General features: G+C 45.3%; 1 protein-coding gene across 4 annotated transcripts in view; it reads left to right on the forward strand.

Moving 5' to 3' along the window:
* The window catches only part of APLP2 (amyloid beta precursor like protein 2), an 84,572-nt gene that overhangs the window by 55,566 nt on the left and 10,056 nt on the right, over positions 1–18,950 (forward strand). For 2 of the 4 annotated variants that reach the window (XM_036930342.2, XM_036930343.2), the window contains exons 4-13: positions 2,908–3,020; positions 3,797–3,990; positions 4,379–4,587; positions 5,697–5,864; positions 8,974–9,104; positions 10,116–10,190; positions 11,331–11,489; positions 12,294–12,422; positions 16,552–16,651; positions 18,089–18,241. In XM_036930342.2, the coding sequence (XP_036786237.2) occupies positions 2,908–3,020; positions 3,797–3,990; positions 4,379–4,587; positions 5,697–5,864; positions 8,974–9,104; positions 10,116–10,190; positions 11,331–11,489; positions 12,294–12,422; positions 16,552–16,651; positions 18,089–18,241 (1,431 nt within the window). The remainder of the gene's footprint in view (positions 1–2,907; positions 3,021–3,796; positions 3,991–4,378; positions 4,588–5,696; positions 5,865–8,973; positions 9,105–10,115; positions 10,191–11,330; positions 11,490–12,293; positions 12,423–16,551; positions 16,652–18,088; positions 18,242–18,950) is intronic. The other 2 variants (XM_036930345.2, XM_036930346.2) reach the window with 1 other exon arrangement.

Raw genomic sequence — 18,950 nt, forward strand, 5'->3', positions numbered from 1 at the left:
CAACAAACATAAAAATAGCCTAGTCAATCGGCTGGTTAGCCAGAGACAGGTAAGATTCCTCAAGGGAGGAACAACCTAAGACAGGCACAGTTGCAGGGGGGCCATCAGGTGAGAAATTGGGGATCAACAGAGGTGAGGCCTAGAACCTCACACCCCCTGTTTTGAGAGAAATCTTCTGCATCCGTGGATGTTTTGTTGCCCTTGTCTAGCTTGGATTAATACTTAGTCTATAGGCACAGACCTGATCATCTACATTTGCTATCTTACAGCACTAAATTATGTTTTCTACCTTTATCTTGCATCTACCTACCACTTCAGCATTTTATTAAAAAAAAAAATAAGGGAGAATTCACATATAAATCAAGTATAAAATCAAATGAATAATCATATCTGACTTGATTGTTTATAGTTCATGATGCGTGATCAAAACCGAAAGTTTCTGTGGTATGACTGCCCTTGCACTGTTCACCATGTAAGAAGTTATTCACTATGTAAGAACTTGTTCACCATGTAAGAACTTGTTCGTTATGCTTCAGAAGATTGGAGACTGTTGAGAATTAGGCTTGGGGTTGATTAATGATTGTGCATTGAGTCCCCTATACAGAATTTTATTGTTGTTAACAACCATTTGATCAATAAATATGAGAGATGCCCTCTCAAAAAAAAAAATAACTCTTAAAATTAAAAAACCGCCTAGTCAATACAGAATAGTCACATCAAACAATGTGAGTTGGTGGTTGGATGTCAGAATTGAAGTAATCTCTACTTAGATTGAGTGTAAGGATTGTTTCTCCTAGTAGAGGCAAATTCTAGTTTGCCCTGGGGATTTTGTTTTTTCTTAAACTTTTTTAAAGCTTTGGTTGTTAAGTCTAGTTGATGGGTAAAGCTTATATACATGTTCTGCCTCCCCGGAGCCTTAGAGCCCTCAAGGGCAGCACTGTTTCTACTTACCTTTGTGTTCCTCTGTTAGTGTCAAATTGAGCTATTTGGCCCCCAGATTCCCTGTACCGAGTGGGGTGACACCTGCCTGCCGTGTGTAAGGCTGTTTTGGTGTGGGGAGGCTGTGTTTACTGCTCCAGCTTATGTCAGGAACCCGACTTCCCCTGACAGGTCAGGGGCTTCCTTCACCTGCCACGTGGGCAGTGGGAGGACTGACTTCTCCAGCGCCCAGACACTGAGGCCTGAGGCTCAGGGTCCTGAAGGATGAGCCGGGAGTTTGCCTACATAGATTCCCCACGAGTTCACAGCCCCAGGACCTTTCTCAGTCCAGATTATATTTAATACTTTCCCTTTTTAAAAAAAAAAAACCTCAGAGGTTAACCTGCCTGCTTCCTTTCCCCCCTGCTACTTTCTGCAGCTCTTCCTGAGCTGAGCATGCACGTCACCCTCTTTGCCCCTCTTAGAGCCTTTACGCAGCACATGGGCGATGTATCAATCACCTCGGCTGCCTCAGTGCAGATTCCTGAGTGCCACCTAGACCTACTGAGTTGGAATCTCTGGGTGATAATCCAATGACATTTGAGTTTTTAACTCTTTATTGTGGAATTTAGAAACATATCCAAACACCATTAACCCCCATGTCCCCATTGCCTAGCCATAGATGGTCATCAGTTCATGAACCAGGCTTATTTTGTTTGTCAGTGGCCCCCTGATTATTTAGAAACAAATCACAGCATTTTTTCCCTGTAGTGTTTCACTGTGTATTTCTAAAAGATAAGGATTTTGTTTTTTAAACAGGTAAGTTTGTTTTTCCCCCAGCTTTTTATTTTTGATAAGTTTCAGGCCTGTAGAGAAACATGTGACAGTACCTCTATACCCTTTACTTAAGTTCTCCAATTTTGCCTTATTTATCTCACTCTGTGTGTGTGTATGTGTGTGTGTTGCCTGTACTTTTTGTTGTTGTTAAACCCTTTGAAAGTAAATAGGGGCATCACAATAGTTTAATTCTAAATATTTCACTTTGTTTCTCCTAAGAGCAAGGACAGTCTCCTATAAAACTGCGATGTGGTACTCTCATTTTGGACAGTTTTCCTAAATGTCCAAATAATGCCTTTTGGTAGCTTCCTTTTTTAAGGAATCAAACATTATATTTGATCTAGAACAATTCCCTAGTCTTTTTTTTTTTAAATCTTTAATGATAGATATATTTTTTTAGTCCAGGCCATTTGTTTAACAATATCCCTGAGTTTGGATTTGTCTTATTGTTTTATCATGATTAGATTAAAATGACATGTTTTGGCAGAAAGACTAGAACTATCACCTGTGTAGGTGACATGTTCTTAGGATGTCACACATGTTGACTCATCTGTTATTGAAGTTAAGCTGCTCGCCTGGGTAAGGTAGCCCTTGCGGGCTTCCCATGACAAAGGCATCCGTTCCCTTTTGTGGTTGGTTAGCCCTCCATTGATGAGTCTTACTGGAATTGGCTGTCAGAGTGGCAGTGTGTCTTAGAGGTAGCCGTCCTCAGGTGCCAGAGGGCTAAGTAAGAGTCACCTGTGCTTGAGAAAGAACACCTAGCCTGAGTTTCCTGGGCATTTTGTTACTAAAACTCATGTGGGCAGAAATAGGGAAGTAGGGGGCTAGGAATACTCATGTGAAGCCAGCGCCTGGGTGGGGGGTTGGGGGGATGGTCAGTCATGGCAGGCAGGATCCTATTCCTGTCTCCCTCCCATTGTCACATGTGGCTACAGCCCCTGCAGGGGGGCCATAAGGGATTGGAGGCAGGCAGGTGAGGCGGGAGGGTACTGGGATGTTGAATGGTGAACCCCTGCGGCTGCTACCAGTCTGCCTTTGCAGATGGAAGAGGTGCATTGGCTTATGTGCATTAGAGAATGCTCCTCTTTACTCCTGACTACCCAAGTGCCATAGCAATGTGCTGTGAGGGTCCTTTTCATTTCTCTTTTCCAGTGGGTGAGTTTGTAAGTGATGTTCTGCTAGTTCCAGAAAAGTGCCAGTTTTTCCACAAAGAGCGCATGGAGGTCTGCGAGAATCAGCAACATTGGCACACTGTCGTCAGAGAGGTAAAGAGTGGAGAGAAAAGTCAAGTGTTTTTTCTTTTAGGAGAGAAAGTAGCATTTTCCTCCAAACCTTACCATGCTTTCAAGATAATTTTCTATATTTTCCCTTTATCTCTCAAAGTTTACAATTGCTCTCCTCTTTTAAAGATATTTGGGGGAGAATAAATGTTTCTGTAGGAAAGAACGTGCTGACAATCCAGCTCCAGTAGTTAAGGATATTAAAAAGATTGTTAAGCAAGGATGCATCCTTGATCCCAAGAAGGCCATCCTAACCCTAGGGCCTTAGGGTAGAAAATGGCCAATTACAGCAAACCTGTGTCAGGACGCATTTACTGACAGTACTGGATGCCATTTCACGCTGGTGGAGAGAAATGCCTTTCTTAATGCTTGTCCTCTGTGGTGAGGGTGCTTGTCCAGTTGGTTCCTTTCTTTGGTCAAATTCCGAAGCTGTGTCCTCCATAGGGAGAGATGTGAATCATCGTCAGCTACCTTCAAGTAGCATCGACAGTTATTAGAAGAAACTCTCTCTTAATTTTTCCCCCAACTTTGGACTTTTATTACTTTTGGCTCAGATGATGTTTCCCCATTGGAAGTAAAAAATTTTGTAAGTCTTTAAAAAATAATAGCATCACAACTTTTTGGCAGAATATTTATGTGTCACTGAAAGTATTACGTAGTGATTTGGTCAGGGCTTCCTCTGGATAAAGCTAGGAATTGGGGACGTGTGACCAGCTTTCCTGTGGAGCTGGTTCTCATGTTGGTCTGTGCATTTCTTTTAGGCCTGTCTGACTCAGGGAATGACCCTATATAGATACGGTATGCTGCTACCCTGTGGGGTGGACCAGTTCCACGGCACCGAGTATGTGTGCTGCCCTCAGACGAAGAGTATTGAATCTACTGTATCAAAAGAAGACAAGGAAGATGAGGAGGAGGAGGAAGAGGAGGAAGAGGAAGACTATGATGTTTACAAAAGGTAAATGCTGGTCCTGAATCAGTGAAGTCACATTACTGGTGGCCCTGGGTTGCTAGACCCTCACTTTGGGATAGAGTAGAGTTACCCCTGTTCATCCTAGAGTCGAGCCAGCATGCATTTCAGTCTAGCCGTGGCTGATTACAGAAGGGCCAGTGGTCTTCAGCTTTCTGTTATATGGGCCACATTATTTCCTACAGGCTAATGCAGTCCTGTTCATGGACTCCTCCCTTCCGCTCATGTAGCTGGGCTGAGGGCTTTACTGACACACTTAAATGTGAATTGAGCTTATTTCCTGTCTCTGTTTTTGTTTCAAATAGGAAAGAGAATCATTGTTGGGCTCTGTGCATAGGGATTAGTATTAACCATCTTTTTTTATTGGACCCTTTAGTGAATTTCCTACGGAAGCAGATTTGGAAGACTTCACAGAAGCCACTGTGGATGAGGATGACGAGGATGAGGAGGAAGGGCTGGAGGTGGTGGAGGATCGCGATTACTACTACGACACCTTTAAAGGCGATGACTACAACGAAGAGAGCCCGACGGAGCCCAGCAGTGATGGGACTGTTTCAGAAAAGGAAATTACTCATGACGTTAAAGGTAACCCGATGTAAAGCCGTGGCATTAAAATCCATGTGGTGGTTACTTAGAAATTTGGACTGCGTTCATTGCAGGTAAGTCCCAGAAAGAGAGGTGGTGCTTCTGTGCAGAAGGTGAACTCAGCGCTCCAGTGCTCTGGTGGTGCCATCTCAGCAGTGGGCGCCTGGGCCACTGCAGGGTGTGGCATCTGGGAGATATTCAGGATTGGATCAAAACACTTGTTTGCATCGTAAGGACTTAAGGAGAAGAAGAGAGACAGCATGGTCTACCCTTGGACAAGATTGTTCCTCATTCAGCCTGAAATGTTCTGTCCCCAAGGGAAACCCTGTTCCTCAGCACTGCTGAAGCCCTGGCCTTCTAGAACACCAGTAACTTCCTTGGTTCTTGCCCTGGGCATGTTCCAGCCCGTAGGCTGGCCCCGTTTGTCCATTGGAAGGATGTAGCTAGGAGGGTGGAATTTAATGACCTGCCGGTAAGGGATCAGAGCCAGCAATTTTTTCCTCTTGCCAATTTTAGGGAAAGGTTGTAACAGTTCTAGAACCATTTATTTACATGCAGCCTAGTGCTGATTGTGTATTTGAAGCCAATTAAGATCTGAAGAATTTTTTAGGACCCCAAACGGGGGACATTATTTAATGAGTCTAGGAGTTCCTGACATACCTTGGAGAACATAAAAGTGCTCCCTCATCCTTCAGTTGCAGAAGTAGTGTTCACTATGGTTGTCACCACTCCGTCAGCCTCGTCACCTGCACAACAGCAGGATAGGCAAACCAGGCAAATATGTTCACTCAACACATCAGAAAGTGAGGCTCACAGCTGTGAGGTATGGAATGGCTCTATGTCAACTTCTACATCAATCTAGACTCGAGACAGCCTAAAAAACACTATTTTCTGTCCTTAATAACGTCTGCATTGCATCAGAATGGAAAGTGAACACGTCCGTAGAAGTGGCTGGCTTGAGCTGGTGGGGCAGGTGGCCAGGACATGCAGGTTCTGTCCAGCCTCGGCCTCCAGGGCCACCTGCTCCTTCTGCCTCTTGCTGGTGTGTAGCCCTGGGAAGCATTTGGAGCTGCCCTCTGTCCTGCTGACGTCTGACCATTTCCACACAGCTGTCTGCTCCCAGGAGGCGATGACGGGGCCCTGCCGGGCTGTGATGCCTCGTTGGTACTTCGACCTCTCCAAGGGAAAGTGTGTGCGCTTTATATATGGCGGCTGCGGAGGCAACAGGAACAATTTTGAGTCTGAGGACTATTGTATGGCTGTGTGTAAAGCGATGAGTAAGTCCCGCCGCACTGGCTCCGTGCAGCTGCCCCGTCCTGTCCGGCGTTCTGTCTCCTTCCTGGCCGTCCTTGTGACTGCATCTGTGTAGTGCTCCCTGCCTACTTGGGTGTTTGCTGTCAGTTGTTTTCCCTCATCTTTGTGCATCCTGGATCTTGGCTTTGCTCTCCCTGAGTAGTTGTAAGCTCAGTTCTCTCTCCCTTGCTCACCATGGGCCTGGTGGTGGCAGTGGTGGTGGTGCTGTGCCTCCTCCCTGGGACAGTGGGCAAGCCCAGGGGCCTGTTCTTCCTCCCCTGCCTTGTAGTCCGCGGCTCCCAGAGCACTTTTGTGTCGCTTGGGAAGGCAGCCTTGCCTTGGTTGTGTCCAGTAGAAAGACGCGAAAGCTATGAGTTCTGCCCACACCTGTTTCCAGGCTTTGCCTCTCGTTCTTGTCTTTGAACTACTCTGTCGCCAGCCTCTCTGATGCATGCTGGCTAAGTGGGACGCCTCCTCTCCAAAGAAGCAGCAGTGGGGATACTTTGGGAGTCCCGAATTTTGGACTAGCTTGCTTTGTGCACTCTAGGGAGCGAGCTTGGCAGCCAACTGGAAGTAACTGTTTCTCCAGTATTTCAGCAGCACCGGGTCATTCAGAGCTTTAGGGAAGTGAGAGGGCTTTAGTCTGCACGTTCTTTGGTCCCAAAGGAAATTCAGTGGCTTGACTGAATTGGACTTACTTAGACATAGGTTTAGACATAGAGAGGAAACGTTTTGCTGTTCTCCATGGTTACCCCTTTTCCTTTTTTAAAACCTCCTTTCTCTTACCTTGTACTAACCCATGTGTTTGGGAAATCCTCAGGCTAGACCATCTTTCACTTGGTCCTGATTCTGTAATTCGTTAGAGTTATGAGGTGCTGGTATTTGGTCTAAAGAGTTTTGGCTGTAGCTTCTGATGGTGTTTCATTCAAATACCTTCATGTTCCTTCTTTAATCTCTTGCCAAAGATTTTTTAAATCTTAATATAATATAGTATAGTTTTAGCACTTCCAGTCCAGCTGCTGCTCTGTGGAGAAGCTATTTTTATTTGAAATGATTGAGAAGGTAAAAAAAAAATATGAATCCTTAGGGAACTTTGGGGGCAGAAACCTTTTTACTCAGGAAAGATGTAGACAGACAAGTTATTGGGCATTTCCTGCTTTGTAAAACTACTTAAACTAAGGGACAACAAAACACTGTTCTGGGTTTAAGCCTGAGGAATCAGGGGTCATAAAGATATTGCTGAATATGGAGGTTGCAATCTTTACCCAAAGGTGCCAGATAGATAGTGTTGTAAGCTACTATGGAATGGCAGTTCTTTAGAGCAGTAATGGGTTTGCAGTCTGTAAAATTGTAGTTTGCTCTTACTTATGGTAGAGGACGTGCCAGTGTGTTCATGGACTTTTGGGGTCCCCAGCTGGAGTGCTTTGAAAGCCGAGAAGCATCACTGTTCAGGCGGTCAGATTTGTGTCCCTCCCCGAAGGGGACTGAGGTGGGCAAATGTGCTGGCTTTGTGAGTCGGTCGTTTCTGCGTGGATAAAAGGATGTAGTTCTGGGTCTCAGCCCCTTGTCTCTTCAAAACCAAACCTCCAGTCCTGCTGCCCTTTTCCCTTTTGTTCCCAGGGGTTGGAGGCAGCTTGTGTTCTGTATTGTCTATATCCAGCCCAGTGATTCTGACGTAAAGACTGTCTCCAGCACATAAGCCTTTAAGCTGCAGACATGTGTTGCTGACGGCGACGTGCTTGCTGGCATGGATGGACTTCAGTGCTTGCGAGTCTCGCAACTGAACTTTTGAGTGTCATGGGCAGTGTGGTTTGTGTAGCTATGTATTCTAATTTAGTTAATCTGAAAACTGGCTGTCAAGATCCTGTTTAAACCTAAGTAGGAGCCAAATATTCTTGACAAGATTTTAGTTGACCTTTTAGGTTTAAACCTAAATAAAAGATGCTCTGACAGGTAAACATTGATGTGGCTGACTAATTTGTAGTTACATTCGTCAGTTATACAGTTGCTGTAATGTTGTATTAAGTTATGCAATACTGGAAATTAGGTGAATTTGTTTCTGAGTTAAAATTCATTGAGTTTTGGCATTTGCTGTCTACTTAGCTCTAACATTATGTCATGGCCTAGTAAGGTGTGTGGACAACTTACATGTAATTTCTCTCTAGCCTGGGAAATCATGAGTGAATTGGACTGATTAGAGTTTCCATAGATATTTCTTAGTATGTTGACTATTAAGTGCATTTGTCATCTCAGTCTTTTCTGTTAGGAGGTTCAGCTCTTGTGCAGATACTTGCTTGCTTGGGGTTGATAGACTGCCAGTGAGGAGTGTTGATTCTAATGGGTTTGCTCTCGGGGTGATGGCTGGTAAGGCCCATGAGTATCATGGATTGCAAAGCCCAAAGTATCTTCACACTCTGTGGTAATTCCTTGTCACACGTAGCAACTTTGTCCTTGTCAAATATAGTGATTTAGTGTTATTTCTGTTAGTCTTGTTATGGCGGGGCAGTGAGTGAGGGGTGGTGGTGGGTGGGATGTGGAGGGAACAGTTCCTCAATGGAATTGAAATGTAAAAAATGGTAGCTAGAGTGGTTTGGACATTCCTTCCCACTCTGTATGCAAAGAACATTCCATTGAATTGGTTCCCCAAAGTCAGTTTTGATTAAAAGTAGCCAGAATCAAGGAGGAGACCTGGGCACTACCCTTCCTTTCCAAGTGGTCACTGTGTGAGGGCCTCTGCAGCCCTGACTTTGCCTGCATTTCTGGTCAGACGCTGCCAGTGACAGTCACTACTTCAAGGTTTCAAGAACTAGGGAAAGTTTAGAAGAAGCAATTTCCTTTTCTGCCCCTGGAGTGCTAAGTGGAGGCCTTGCTGGTGCCAAAGCTCCCGGGGGCTCTGACTGGCCTGTGGCTGGATGTGATGTAAGGCAGCCGGAGTGCTAATCCAGCAAAGTGGTTATCTTGGCAGACAGGAGCACCTGTCCTTTGAGCGTGGTCCTCTCTGCAGCTCCTGAGCATGGTTCCTTCCTAGAGCACAGTGCAGTGTCTACATAGGGCCTGACCCCCAAAGGGAACCCCTCTTGTCTTTTGTTTCAGTTCCCCCAACTCCTCTGCCAACCAATGATGTGGATGTGTATTTTGAGACTTCTGCAGATGATAACGAGCATGCACGCTTCCAGAAGGCTAAGGAGCAGCTGGAAATCCGGCACCGCAACCGAATGGACAGGGTAAACCTCGCACTTGCCTCAGCTTTCGTGTTGGGCTGGGCATTGGGTAACATGGTTTTCATAGTTGAAAAAAGGGGGTGCCATCTCCCCCTGATTGCCATGCTTCCTGTGTTAGGACAGGTGAGGTGTGAGAGTGTAAGTGGGGCTACCTTTTAGATGTGACCAGGCCTCCCTCCCCTTCCCACCCCCATTTTCACGAGAATGTAATCACTCTAAGTGCATGTCACGTTCCAGATTCTGCTGAGTACTTCCTGTAACCATTATGTTCCCGTTATTTTTCTTTGCCATTAACTAGCTCTAAAAAAATTTTTTTTGTTTTAAAGAAGGAAACTTTATATCACTGTTGTAAATGGAAAACTAGTATCATTTGCCCTTAGAACAAGGCAACTGTAAAAATATATTAGATGAAAGCAAACATGTGTTCATAGGCTCCAGCTAGCTAGTTGCCTGCTGCAGGTTCCAGTCTCAGGGGTGTTTGCTTTTCCATGAAAAGGTTATAGTGTTAGAGCAACATGAGCTCCATAGTGCCAATTGCCCCTAGACTTACTCAGAGGGATTGAAAGAAAATGGAAAAGGGAATTCCTTACAAGGTCTCAGTACCACCTGAAATCCCACACACCACCTGTGCTGGGCTTTTACTTGGGAAATACTCATTACTCTGTTCTGTCCACTTCACCTCTAAGAAGTAGGTATTATTAGCCCGCCTTTCTCTGCCCACCTTTTGTTTGTGAGTTAACTATGGCACAGAGACTTAAATAACTTGCCCAAGGTATTGAAACAACTTGGTTGTGGACTTGAGGCTCCTTTGGGGAATGGTTGAGGCCCAGGACCTTTTGAGGCAGTAGTTCTGCAAATAAGCGAAAACAGCTCTGAGCTCATGGGGGGTCATATGATGCCATTTCCTTCTGCAGTTTCTTACCTTAGATCCAGGGCCTGGCAGTATTTTTAGAGAATGAGGAAATTGTTTCTGAGATTATTCTCTGGGTATAGTGGCCCTGACCTTTCTTCTAGGTAAAAAAGGAGTGGGAAGAGGCTGAGCTTCAAGCAAAGAACCTCCCCAAAGCAGAGAGGCAGACCCTCATTCAGGTAAGAAGCATTCTCCAGGGACGCAGTTTCAGCCTGACCCTGTGAAATACGGGCAGAGCCAGACTCCCAGGGATTTAAGAGTTCCGTGTCTCCTTTTAGTTGAGAGCTTATATGCTGAGGCCTGCTTTTGTTTTTCACCTCCCAACTGGCGTTCTCTAGAATTATCTATGGTAGAAGAACCCAGACTCCCTATCTGAGCACACGTAACGCATGCCGGGCCATAACCTAGGCTTGGCTGTGCTTGTTAATTCTGTTTTCTGGCCGAAGGCCTCACTCATCTTCATTCTTAGGCCGTGACTTGTTTCTCAGTAGTACTGAGTTCCTTTTTTACAGACTTACTGAAAAGTCAAAAGTCAATATTAACTCTCTGGTACCAGTTCATATCTAACTTTGTAAAAATGTGATCTTAGAATCTTACCAAGGACTGTACCCCCTTGTATAGAAGAGCATGTTGCCAGGAACCAGGGAAAGTAATTGGTCAGATTGATCTGGGTTTCATAAAACTGGTTACATTTTAAATCAGTTTTGTTTAGCTGAAGTCTGTTCTCATAATGTTAGTATTTTTTTGGAACACCTTTGCTTGTCAGATCACCTAGAAAATCTAGCAGTGTTAATTTCTACATAGTCTGTATACCCTGTAGAGGTAAGTTTAATTCAACAGTCTTAAACTATACCTTTAAACTTGGCCAGGTACCTTATAGATAACTTGCCCTTCGTGACTTCGGTGTGAATGACTCCACATAACCTACTACATTTCTGGAATATGTTTAAAAATCTCTCCTGTTGGTCTGTGGTTTCAGGCTTTGGAAGTGAGTGCCTGGCTGCAGTGTGGAAAGGATAGCATCCCTTTCTGGCCAGGCCTTTGAGAAACCAAGCACTGGGCTTGCAGCACTAGTATCCAGTGACAAAAATGCTGAGGAGTCTGTCTCGCACTCAGATTTACCATGCTCTCATTAGATAAGGAAGTGATGGAGTCAGATATTAAGTACACTTGGATCTTGCCTTCCTTCTCGCTCAACCTGGGACCAGCTTGCACAGGCGTGGGGCAAGGAGAACCACAGCTTTGGGGTCTCTGAAGTTTCTTGCTTAGACTTCCTCCAGGTGCCATGAATTAATGTTGCTCCTGCTTTCTTCATTCAGCACTTCCAAGCTATGGTTAAGGCTTTAGAGAAGGAAGCAGCCAGTGAGAAGCAGCAGCTGGTGGAAACCCACCTGGCTCGAGTAGAAGCCATGCTGAATGACCGCCGCCGTATGGCTCTGGAGAACTACCTGGCTGCCTTGCAGTCTGACCCGCCGCGGGTGAGTTGTGTGCAGAGCTGAGTCACTGATGAATTATGTCCCCGGTGTTGCCTGCCCTACAGTAGAACCACTGTAGGTCACACAGGTCGGTAAAAATTACACTGTTATGATAAGTCCTGGCAAGGCTGGAGGTAAGGAAAGAGGACTAGGGAAGAAAAGGTATCATGTTCTAGTGTCTGCTCATGTAAACTGAGCATTTTTATTCTACTCCCACATGGGCCACCTGTGCTGTGGAAGTGTCCCACGTCAGAAAAGCATAGTGTGAGGATATTGGTTGGTAGTGATCCAATTATTGAATTTTTGTAGTAGCCTTCCTTTCAAAGAAAAAAACATGCCTTCTGTGGACAAAGGCTTTTGAACCAATTCTAAAGGAGATTATGAAGAGAAGGGTTAAGTAATTTATATTGAAATCCTTTGGCTAGTGGTCTCAAACATTTTTACCCCTAACTCACTTACCTTGCTTTTGGGGGATGGGGAGTATTGGAAAGCAGGATATTTGTATCCTTCTTAAGTAAGCAAGCAAAGTGTTTTCTGGGTGACACAGGGACTGCTTAACTGGTAACAAATTTGTCAGGTGCTGAGCTCAAGAAAGAGGACACACTGGAAGAGGATAGTGGGCCAGAAATTCTGGAACCTATAGTTTTGGTACTTGAGAAGGTAGCTTCTTGTTACCTGGTAAATTTAAACTTTTCTAAGTACAGCTTTCATTCTCATGCCTCTCTAAGGATTTTTAAGCTTTGTTTTCCTGCCCATTTTCAATTCTTTATAATTTCTGGATATTGAAGCAACTGTTCTCTCCTGCAGCCTCATCGCATTCTGCAGGCCCTGCGGCGTTATGTCCGCGCTGAGAACAAAGACCGCCTGCATACCATCCGTCATTACCAGCATGTGTTGGCTGTCGACCCAGAAAAGGCTGCTCAGATGAAATCCCAGGTACCCTAGGCAGAGTAGCAATTGCTCGGGGACTGTTTCTTGTGGGGAGAGACTGCTCTGACCAGTGGCTGGACAGCATGATTGTTTGCCTGTTACTAGTCCCTAGAAAATGATTTTTGGTTTACAAAGTCACTAGGTACAAGAGCTGCTTTGCAAAGGTACTATTTTAAAAATATCTTCTCTATACTTGTTAAAAGTACTTTCTGCTTAAATGGTTTCTGAAGGTTTAGGAATGCATGATTATTCTGAAGAGATGAGTCAGTTTCTAAATTGTTCTTTATCTGAGTTTATTTCTGATGTAGGGTACCATTAGAATTAATATTTAAAATCTTTCTCTAGGCAGATACAGCAAGCAGATCTTAAAAATTGGTCCCCTTTATTTTGCACGTTACAGTTTCTGTTCAGACAGACATGTTTACATTTCTGGGTTTGTCCCATGCTGGGTGCAGCTTTTCTTTACAGTCATCTTACAGGGTTTGTTTCTGGACCATCTTTCTAATTGGAATATTGTCCATATATTCACTTGAGATTTGTTCTCTTGTCTTCGTAGAAATGAACTTGCCTGTAAGACTGCTGGCTTCCTGTTTTAACTAAAGTGTCATTGATATACAATCTTATATTGGTTTCAAATACACAACACAGTGGTTCACCAGTTACTGATATTATTAAATCTTCACCCCCTCTAGTGTGGTTACTATTCTGTCAACAAAGGAAGATGTTATACCATCCCCATGACTAACTTATATTATGATTGAGAATTCTTGGGTCCCTTTATCCTCCTCACCTGCCATACCCACTGAACTGCTAGCTTCATTTTAAACCAGGAAGTCTGAGTATTACTCCAGTATTATCTGAGTATTACTGTAGTAAATACTATTAGTAGGTTAGCTTGTTAGTTTTCGTGGAGAGCCTTGACATGGCATAACTTAACCTTCTTTCTCCCATACATTTTTTTAAATTGAATATTGATACGCAATCTTTTATTGGTCTCAAATGTACAGCACAGTGATTCGACAGTCACCCATATTATTAAATTCTCACCCCCTCTAGTGCGGTTACCATCCATCAACATAGAAAGATGTTACAGAATCATTGATTTATATCCTCCATGCTGTACCACCATCCCCGTGACCAGCTTACAATGTGATGCAAATTACTGTGCTCCTTTTCCCCCTCTCCCCCGCCCCAACCCCTCCCCCTTGGAAACCACCAGTCACTTCTCAGTGTCTGTGAGTCTGCTGCTGTTTTATTTCGTTTTGTTTTATTTTGTTTGTATATTCCACATATAAGGAAAATCATATGGTATTTTTATTTCTCCTCCTGGCTTATTTCACTGAAGTAATACCCTCTAGATCCACCCATGTTATTGCAAATGGCAGGATTTCTTTTCTTTTTATGGCTGAAAATAGTCCATTTTGTGTATTTACCACATCTTCTTTATCCATTCATATACTGATGGACACTTAGGTTGATTTCATATCTTGGCTTTTGCAAATTCTTCCTCCCATATTTTAAATATAGTGCTGTGCTGATTGGGTGCCCAGCATACAGGGGATATACTCAGCAGCACTGCTCCCTGCTCAGCCTGTCGCTAGTCTATTATGAGTGTAAGGCAATCTGCCCAGAAGTCCTAGGAATCTTACAGCTTTGATGGCTCCATTTGTTGAAAGTTTATGCTTACAATGTACATGCCAAACTGTATTAGCATTTGACGATGCAAAATTAAATCCTTTATGTACCCTTGAGCAGCTCACAATTAAGCACAGAATTAATTGGCTGTGATGAAGAATAATTGTCCCTAAACATTACAGAGATCACTTCATCGGTTGGACATTCTGGGAAATGGAAACAATGTGGGAAGGGGTTTGGGTCTGGTACCCACTAGGAGGCACCTGGGATGGGTGGAGTTCAAGGCTTTGCTTGAAAGCCAAGTGGAGTAGGAGAGAAGGAGAAAAGGCCATGCTCTAGAGAAGCTTCCAGAAGGAACAATGCATGTATCTGGATGGACAAGAGTTAGATTTTTCAGGTGTGCTTGATTTTTTTAAAGTAATCTTTCATCAATTTTTTTTGTGTGGAAAAACTAGACTATTGTGTAGTATTATACGGTAGTGGAAGAAGAAGAAAAAGTGAGTCCTGGATCAGTGTGTTAAATTAATAACTTGGGAGTGAAGTTACCTGCTAGCACCATCAAGGTGCCACAGCAGATAGCAGATTGCAGGGGCAGTAGAACCCTCCCTCCCTTCTACAAAAACCCCAGCTTGACTGTGTGAAATTATTGCTGTGGATGTCTGCTCTACATCCTTAGTTCTCGTGAAATTTAACTGCCAAATTACATGAGCCTTTTGCCTGTTCCCTATTCTGTTATCTAAACTCTGTAAATATATTCCTCCTGTTATAACATGTGTATTTGGTTTGGGATGTGAGTGATGTGGGGCTCTTCCCCCTTCGGACTGTAGCTCAAGAGTTTGAGAGGTATGAAGACCCTGATGTCCAGGAGCCCACCCTGTCATTCTTGTCTTCCTGTGGGTATGCGAACGGTCCTCCAGCAAATGGCTCCTTGGCTCATAGGAAGTACAGCAGTGCCCACACATGCTGAGTCTGGGTGGTGTGTTTCTGGTGCCATTTGCATTTTGTCTCTAAGGCACTCACTCATGTGCTCTCTCATCAATTTCCTCGATTGAAAGACTGGCAAATATAAAATTAAATTGCTTTCATCCTTGCTTTTAAAGGCCAGAGAGACATCAATCTACAATAAAAGCATCTTTCCATTTAACTTTTTTTTTTCTCATTTGACCCTCCATGTTAATGGCTTCAAGGCCACATAATCAATCCATTGGCTCAGAGCACCCCCTTTAGGGAGAAGTGAGTAACTGCAAGTGTAGCCGGGCAGGAATAACCCTCTAGAGTAGCTAGTTTATGTAGCACAGCAACACGCCTCACTGTGGCGCTGGGTAATGGTAGCCCGCATCACCTTTCCTTTCCTCCTTGAAAAGCTCTAAAAGAAAATGACCAGTTTTATGGCTTTTTATCCTTTTTTTTGTAAAGAGCAACCTGGAACTTTTGTATTCAGAACAGCTATGGAAAACAGATGGCAGATAAGTCTTCCTTTATCACTCCTTAAAAATCAGGTTTATTTTTATACCTGAGTGCAAATTTTTGAAGGAATAGCTAATTTAGTTAATAGGAGTAAACTAGTTCACTTACTTACCATAATAATCATTTCAAGCAACTGAGCAACGTCCATGAATGGCCCCCTCTCCCCCAAAATCTACTTTTTAGCTAGTGATTTCATTCTCTCTTTACCCCCATCTAATCTGGTCAGTTGTGAATGTTGACTCTTTTACTGTTTCAGCCAGAGAAACCTTACTGAGTATCTGGCATTGTACAAATTAGGGTTCTTTTTAACTCAGTACAGTTAAGTGCCTCATATGAAAATTAAGTCAGTAACTGGCTTGTGAAAGTTCAAAGCACTCTCTGCAGGTAAATTCCCAGATCGGTGCCAGAGGGTGGGAGTCTGAACTTCCAGCACACAGCAGCCCCCTCATACCTGTGGTTCCCCTTCACGCCGTCTGGAAGTAGAGCCTCCTCCTGACACTCGGATCAGTCGTAGCCAAATGCTGTGTCACAGAGCACGTCATCCCCATCTCTGCATCTCATCGTGTAGGCATTTTACCATCTCACATCATCAGAAGAAGGGGAACACAGCACAATAAAGTTTTGAGAGACCATATTCACATAACATTTATTATAGTATATTGTTATAATTATTCTGTTACTGGTTGTCATTAATCTCTCAGTGTGCCCAATTACAAATTAAACTTCATCCACAGGTATGTATACAGGAAACAACAGAATCTAAGGGTTTGGTACTATCTGTGATTTCAGGCGTCCACTGGGGGTTCTTGGGACATATCCCCGACACATAATGGGAACCCCTGTACTTCAGTGGCCAGTGACTTTGGCGTGGGGATTAGTGCATTCCTTCTGAGCAGTTGCCTTGCTGGACTCTGTGGAGAAGACAGCCTTGTAGCTGATCTGTATGGAAGTGGGTGCCGATGTCCTGTCTGCAGGTACCCTCCAGGCCCAGCTGTCTTGGTGACAAAGCCTCTCTACCGTATTGCATTTTCAGGTGATGACACATCTCCATGTGATTGAAGAAAGACGGAACCAAAGCCTCTCTCTGCTTTACAAAGTACCTTATGTAGCCCAAGAAATCCAAGAAGAAATCGGTGGGTGCCAACTGTGTGTGTATTGTGGTCAGGGGGGACTGTCCTGAAGCCCAGAAGTGACAGCAGAGCAAGATTAGAGAAACAGGGACAGCTAAGGCCAGGAAGCAGGGCATTAGCGTGGCCTCAGAAGTCAGAATTCACTGGCGCTTACATGGCAAGCTCAAGGAGAAACCCAGGACAGGTGTACTGGCCGCGAGCCACAGGGCCTTGAATTTCACTGACCTTCACTCTGTTACCGGAAGAAAATCTAGGGTGTGAAATTGCAAGGTGGCTGGGGGAGCCTCCTCTTATGGTATCCCCTTAACTGCTGATGTATTTCAACACAGCTATTTTATGCATCTTCTCACTTTCTCTCCCTCTCCTGGTCTTCATCTTCTTTGTTTATTTGACAAATATTTATTTTGTCTACTGTGTCATAGAATAAATGGTGCACAAGTAGCCAGTATCTCCTGGAGGTGACACTATAGTAGGGGAAACAGACAGGAAAATAAGTATCAGATGGTGGTGAGTGTCATGCAGGCAGGTGGAGCTGAGGTGGCACTGGGGAGAGGCTGAGCTGTCAGGGACACTGTCTCAGGGACAGTAACCTGAGATCTGAGTGACGAGAAGGAGCCGTCCATGCAAAGACTGCACGGGGGAAACAGCATTGTCCGCAGAGGAAATGAGTGCTGCTGAGGCCCGTGATCTAAATCAAGTGGGCCCATTTGAGTAGACAGTGTGGCTAGAATGTAGCAAGGGAGAAATGAGGCCACAGAAGTAGGCAGAGGCCAATATGTTAAGAAATTTTAGGAAAATCAAGGAGTTTGGATTTTATTCTAATGTAATGGAAGGCTGTTAGAGGGTATTAAACTAGGGAGTGGCAAGATCTGGATTATGCTTTAAAAAGAGCATGAGTTTTTAAAATAATTCTTTGACTGTTTGCGGAGAATTGAGAATTGATTAAAATTGAACACCAGCTGGGAAGCGAGTTTCAGCATGCAGGAGAGGAGAATCCAGGAGAGAGGTGCTGGTAGCGGCGCGGTGCTGGAGGGGGTGGGGGTGGGGGTGGGGGCTGAGCAGGCTGTGCTGATGGGCCGGCGCGGGAGGCCAGGGAAGGAGCAGCTTCTCCTTCGGGATAACACCCAGATGTGAGGCGCCAGCTCTGCTGAGGTGGCATCCCCTGCACACATGGGAGACTAGAAGCTGTCATCAGACATCGAGTCTGGGCGTGGGTAGGCTCTTCGACAAGCCGGGTGCAGGGCGATAGGGACAAGACAGGCTTGTGCATCACGATCTGTGGATGGTACTGAACAGCTCGGCGATGAGGCGGTGCCCAGTGCAGGGGTCCTGCTGGGCGCAGACCGGGGGCGGCATTGGTAGGAGGGGGTGTCCCCTGGGCTCCCCTCCGCTCATCGCACCCTCCTAAAACCTGGTTCCCTGCATGTCTGCCTGTGACAGACGAGCTCCTTCAGGAGCAGCGTGCGGACATGGAGCAGTTCACAGCCTCCATCTCGGAGACGCCCGTGGACGTCCGGGTGAGCTCTGAAGAGAGCGACGAGATCCCGCCGTTCCTCCCCTTCCACCCCTTCCAGGTCCTGCCTGAGAGCGAAGGTGTGTATGGTTGGCGGCTCTGCTGTTGGGCGGGCGGGGGTCAGAAAACCGAAACTAGCTTCGGAAGCTGGGCTGTGAAGCTGCCCCGGTGGAAGTCAGGCAGGGCAGGGAGGCGGTTCACTGAGCCCGCCTACCGCAGGCTCCAGGCTGGCTGCCTTCAGCATCACCACGAGGGTGGAGTGGTGCTCCCACTTTATACATGGTTTGCTTAACACCCACTGCTTTTCCTGGCCAGCTGCCTCCAGTGCCTGTGATGTGCACACGTGGAAGTGAGCTGCAGTTCAGGTCACGCTTCACGTGTGTCACTGTCTGTTCCTAACAGTCTGGGGAGGTAGGTGATGAGTGGAGAGGCTCCAGAGGTGAGGTGGGGCAATGGTGGGGGTGAGAAGCTCTGTCCCTCTCATGCGCAGTCAGCCGTGCTTTCTGCTGTCCCTGCCTGGGTCTTGATGCCTCAGGGTCTCTGAAAGCTGTGGGTCTCACCAGAAATAAACAAGCTGCTGAGACTGATGCCCTGAGGCCAGGATGTGGAATCAGTTTCTGTTTATTTGTCTGCTGCTATTGCTGGTGATAAAAATAGAGGCTACAGCTATAAAGCCCTCATCGGCCAGCTTGAGCCAAGCATGCACTGTGCGCGGGTGCTCATGGTCAGTCCTCAGAGTGACCCCAGGTAGGTACCGGGGGTGTCCCCGTTTCAGGATTCCAAGGTTTG

This window comes from Manis pentadactyla, chromosome 13, assembly GCF_030020395.1.
Source record: "Manis pentadactyla isolate mManPen7 chromosome 13, mManPen7.hap1, whole genome shotgun sequence".
In the NCBI taxonomy this organism is placed as follows: Eukaryota; Metazoa; Chordata; class Mammalia; order Pholidota; family Manidae; genus Manis; species Manis pentadactyla.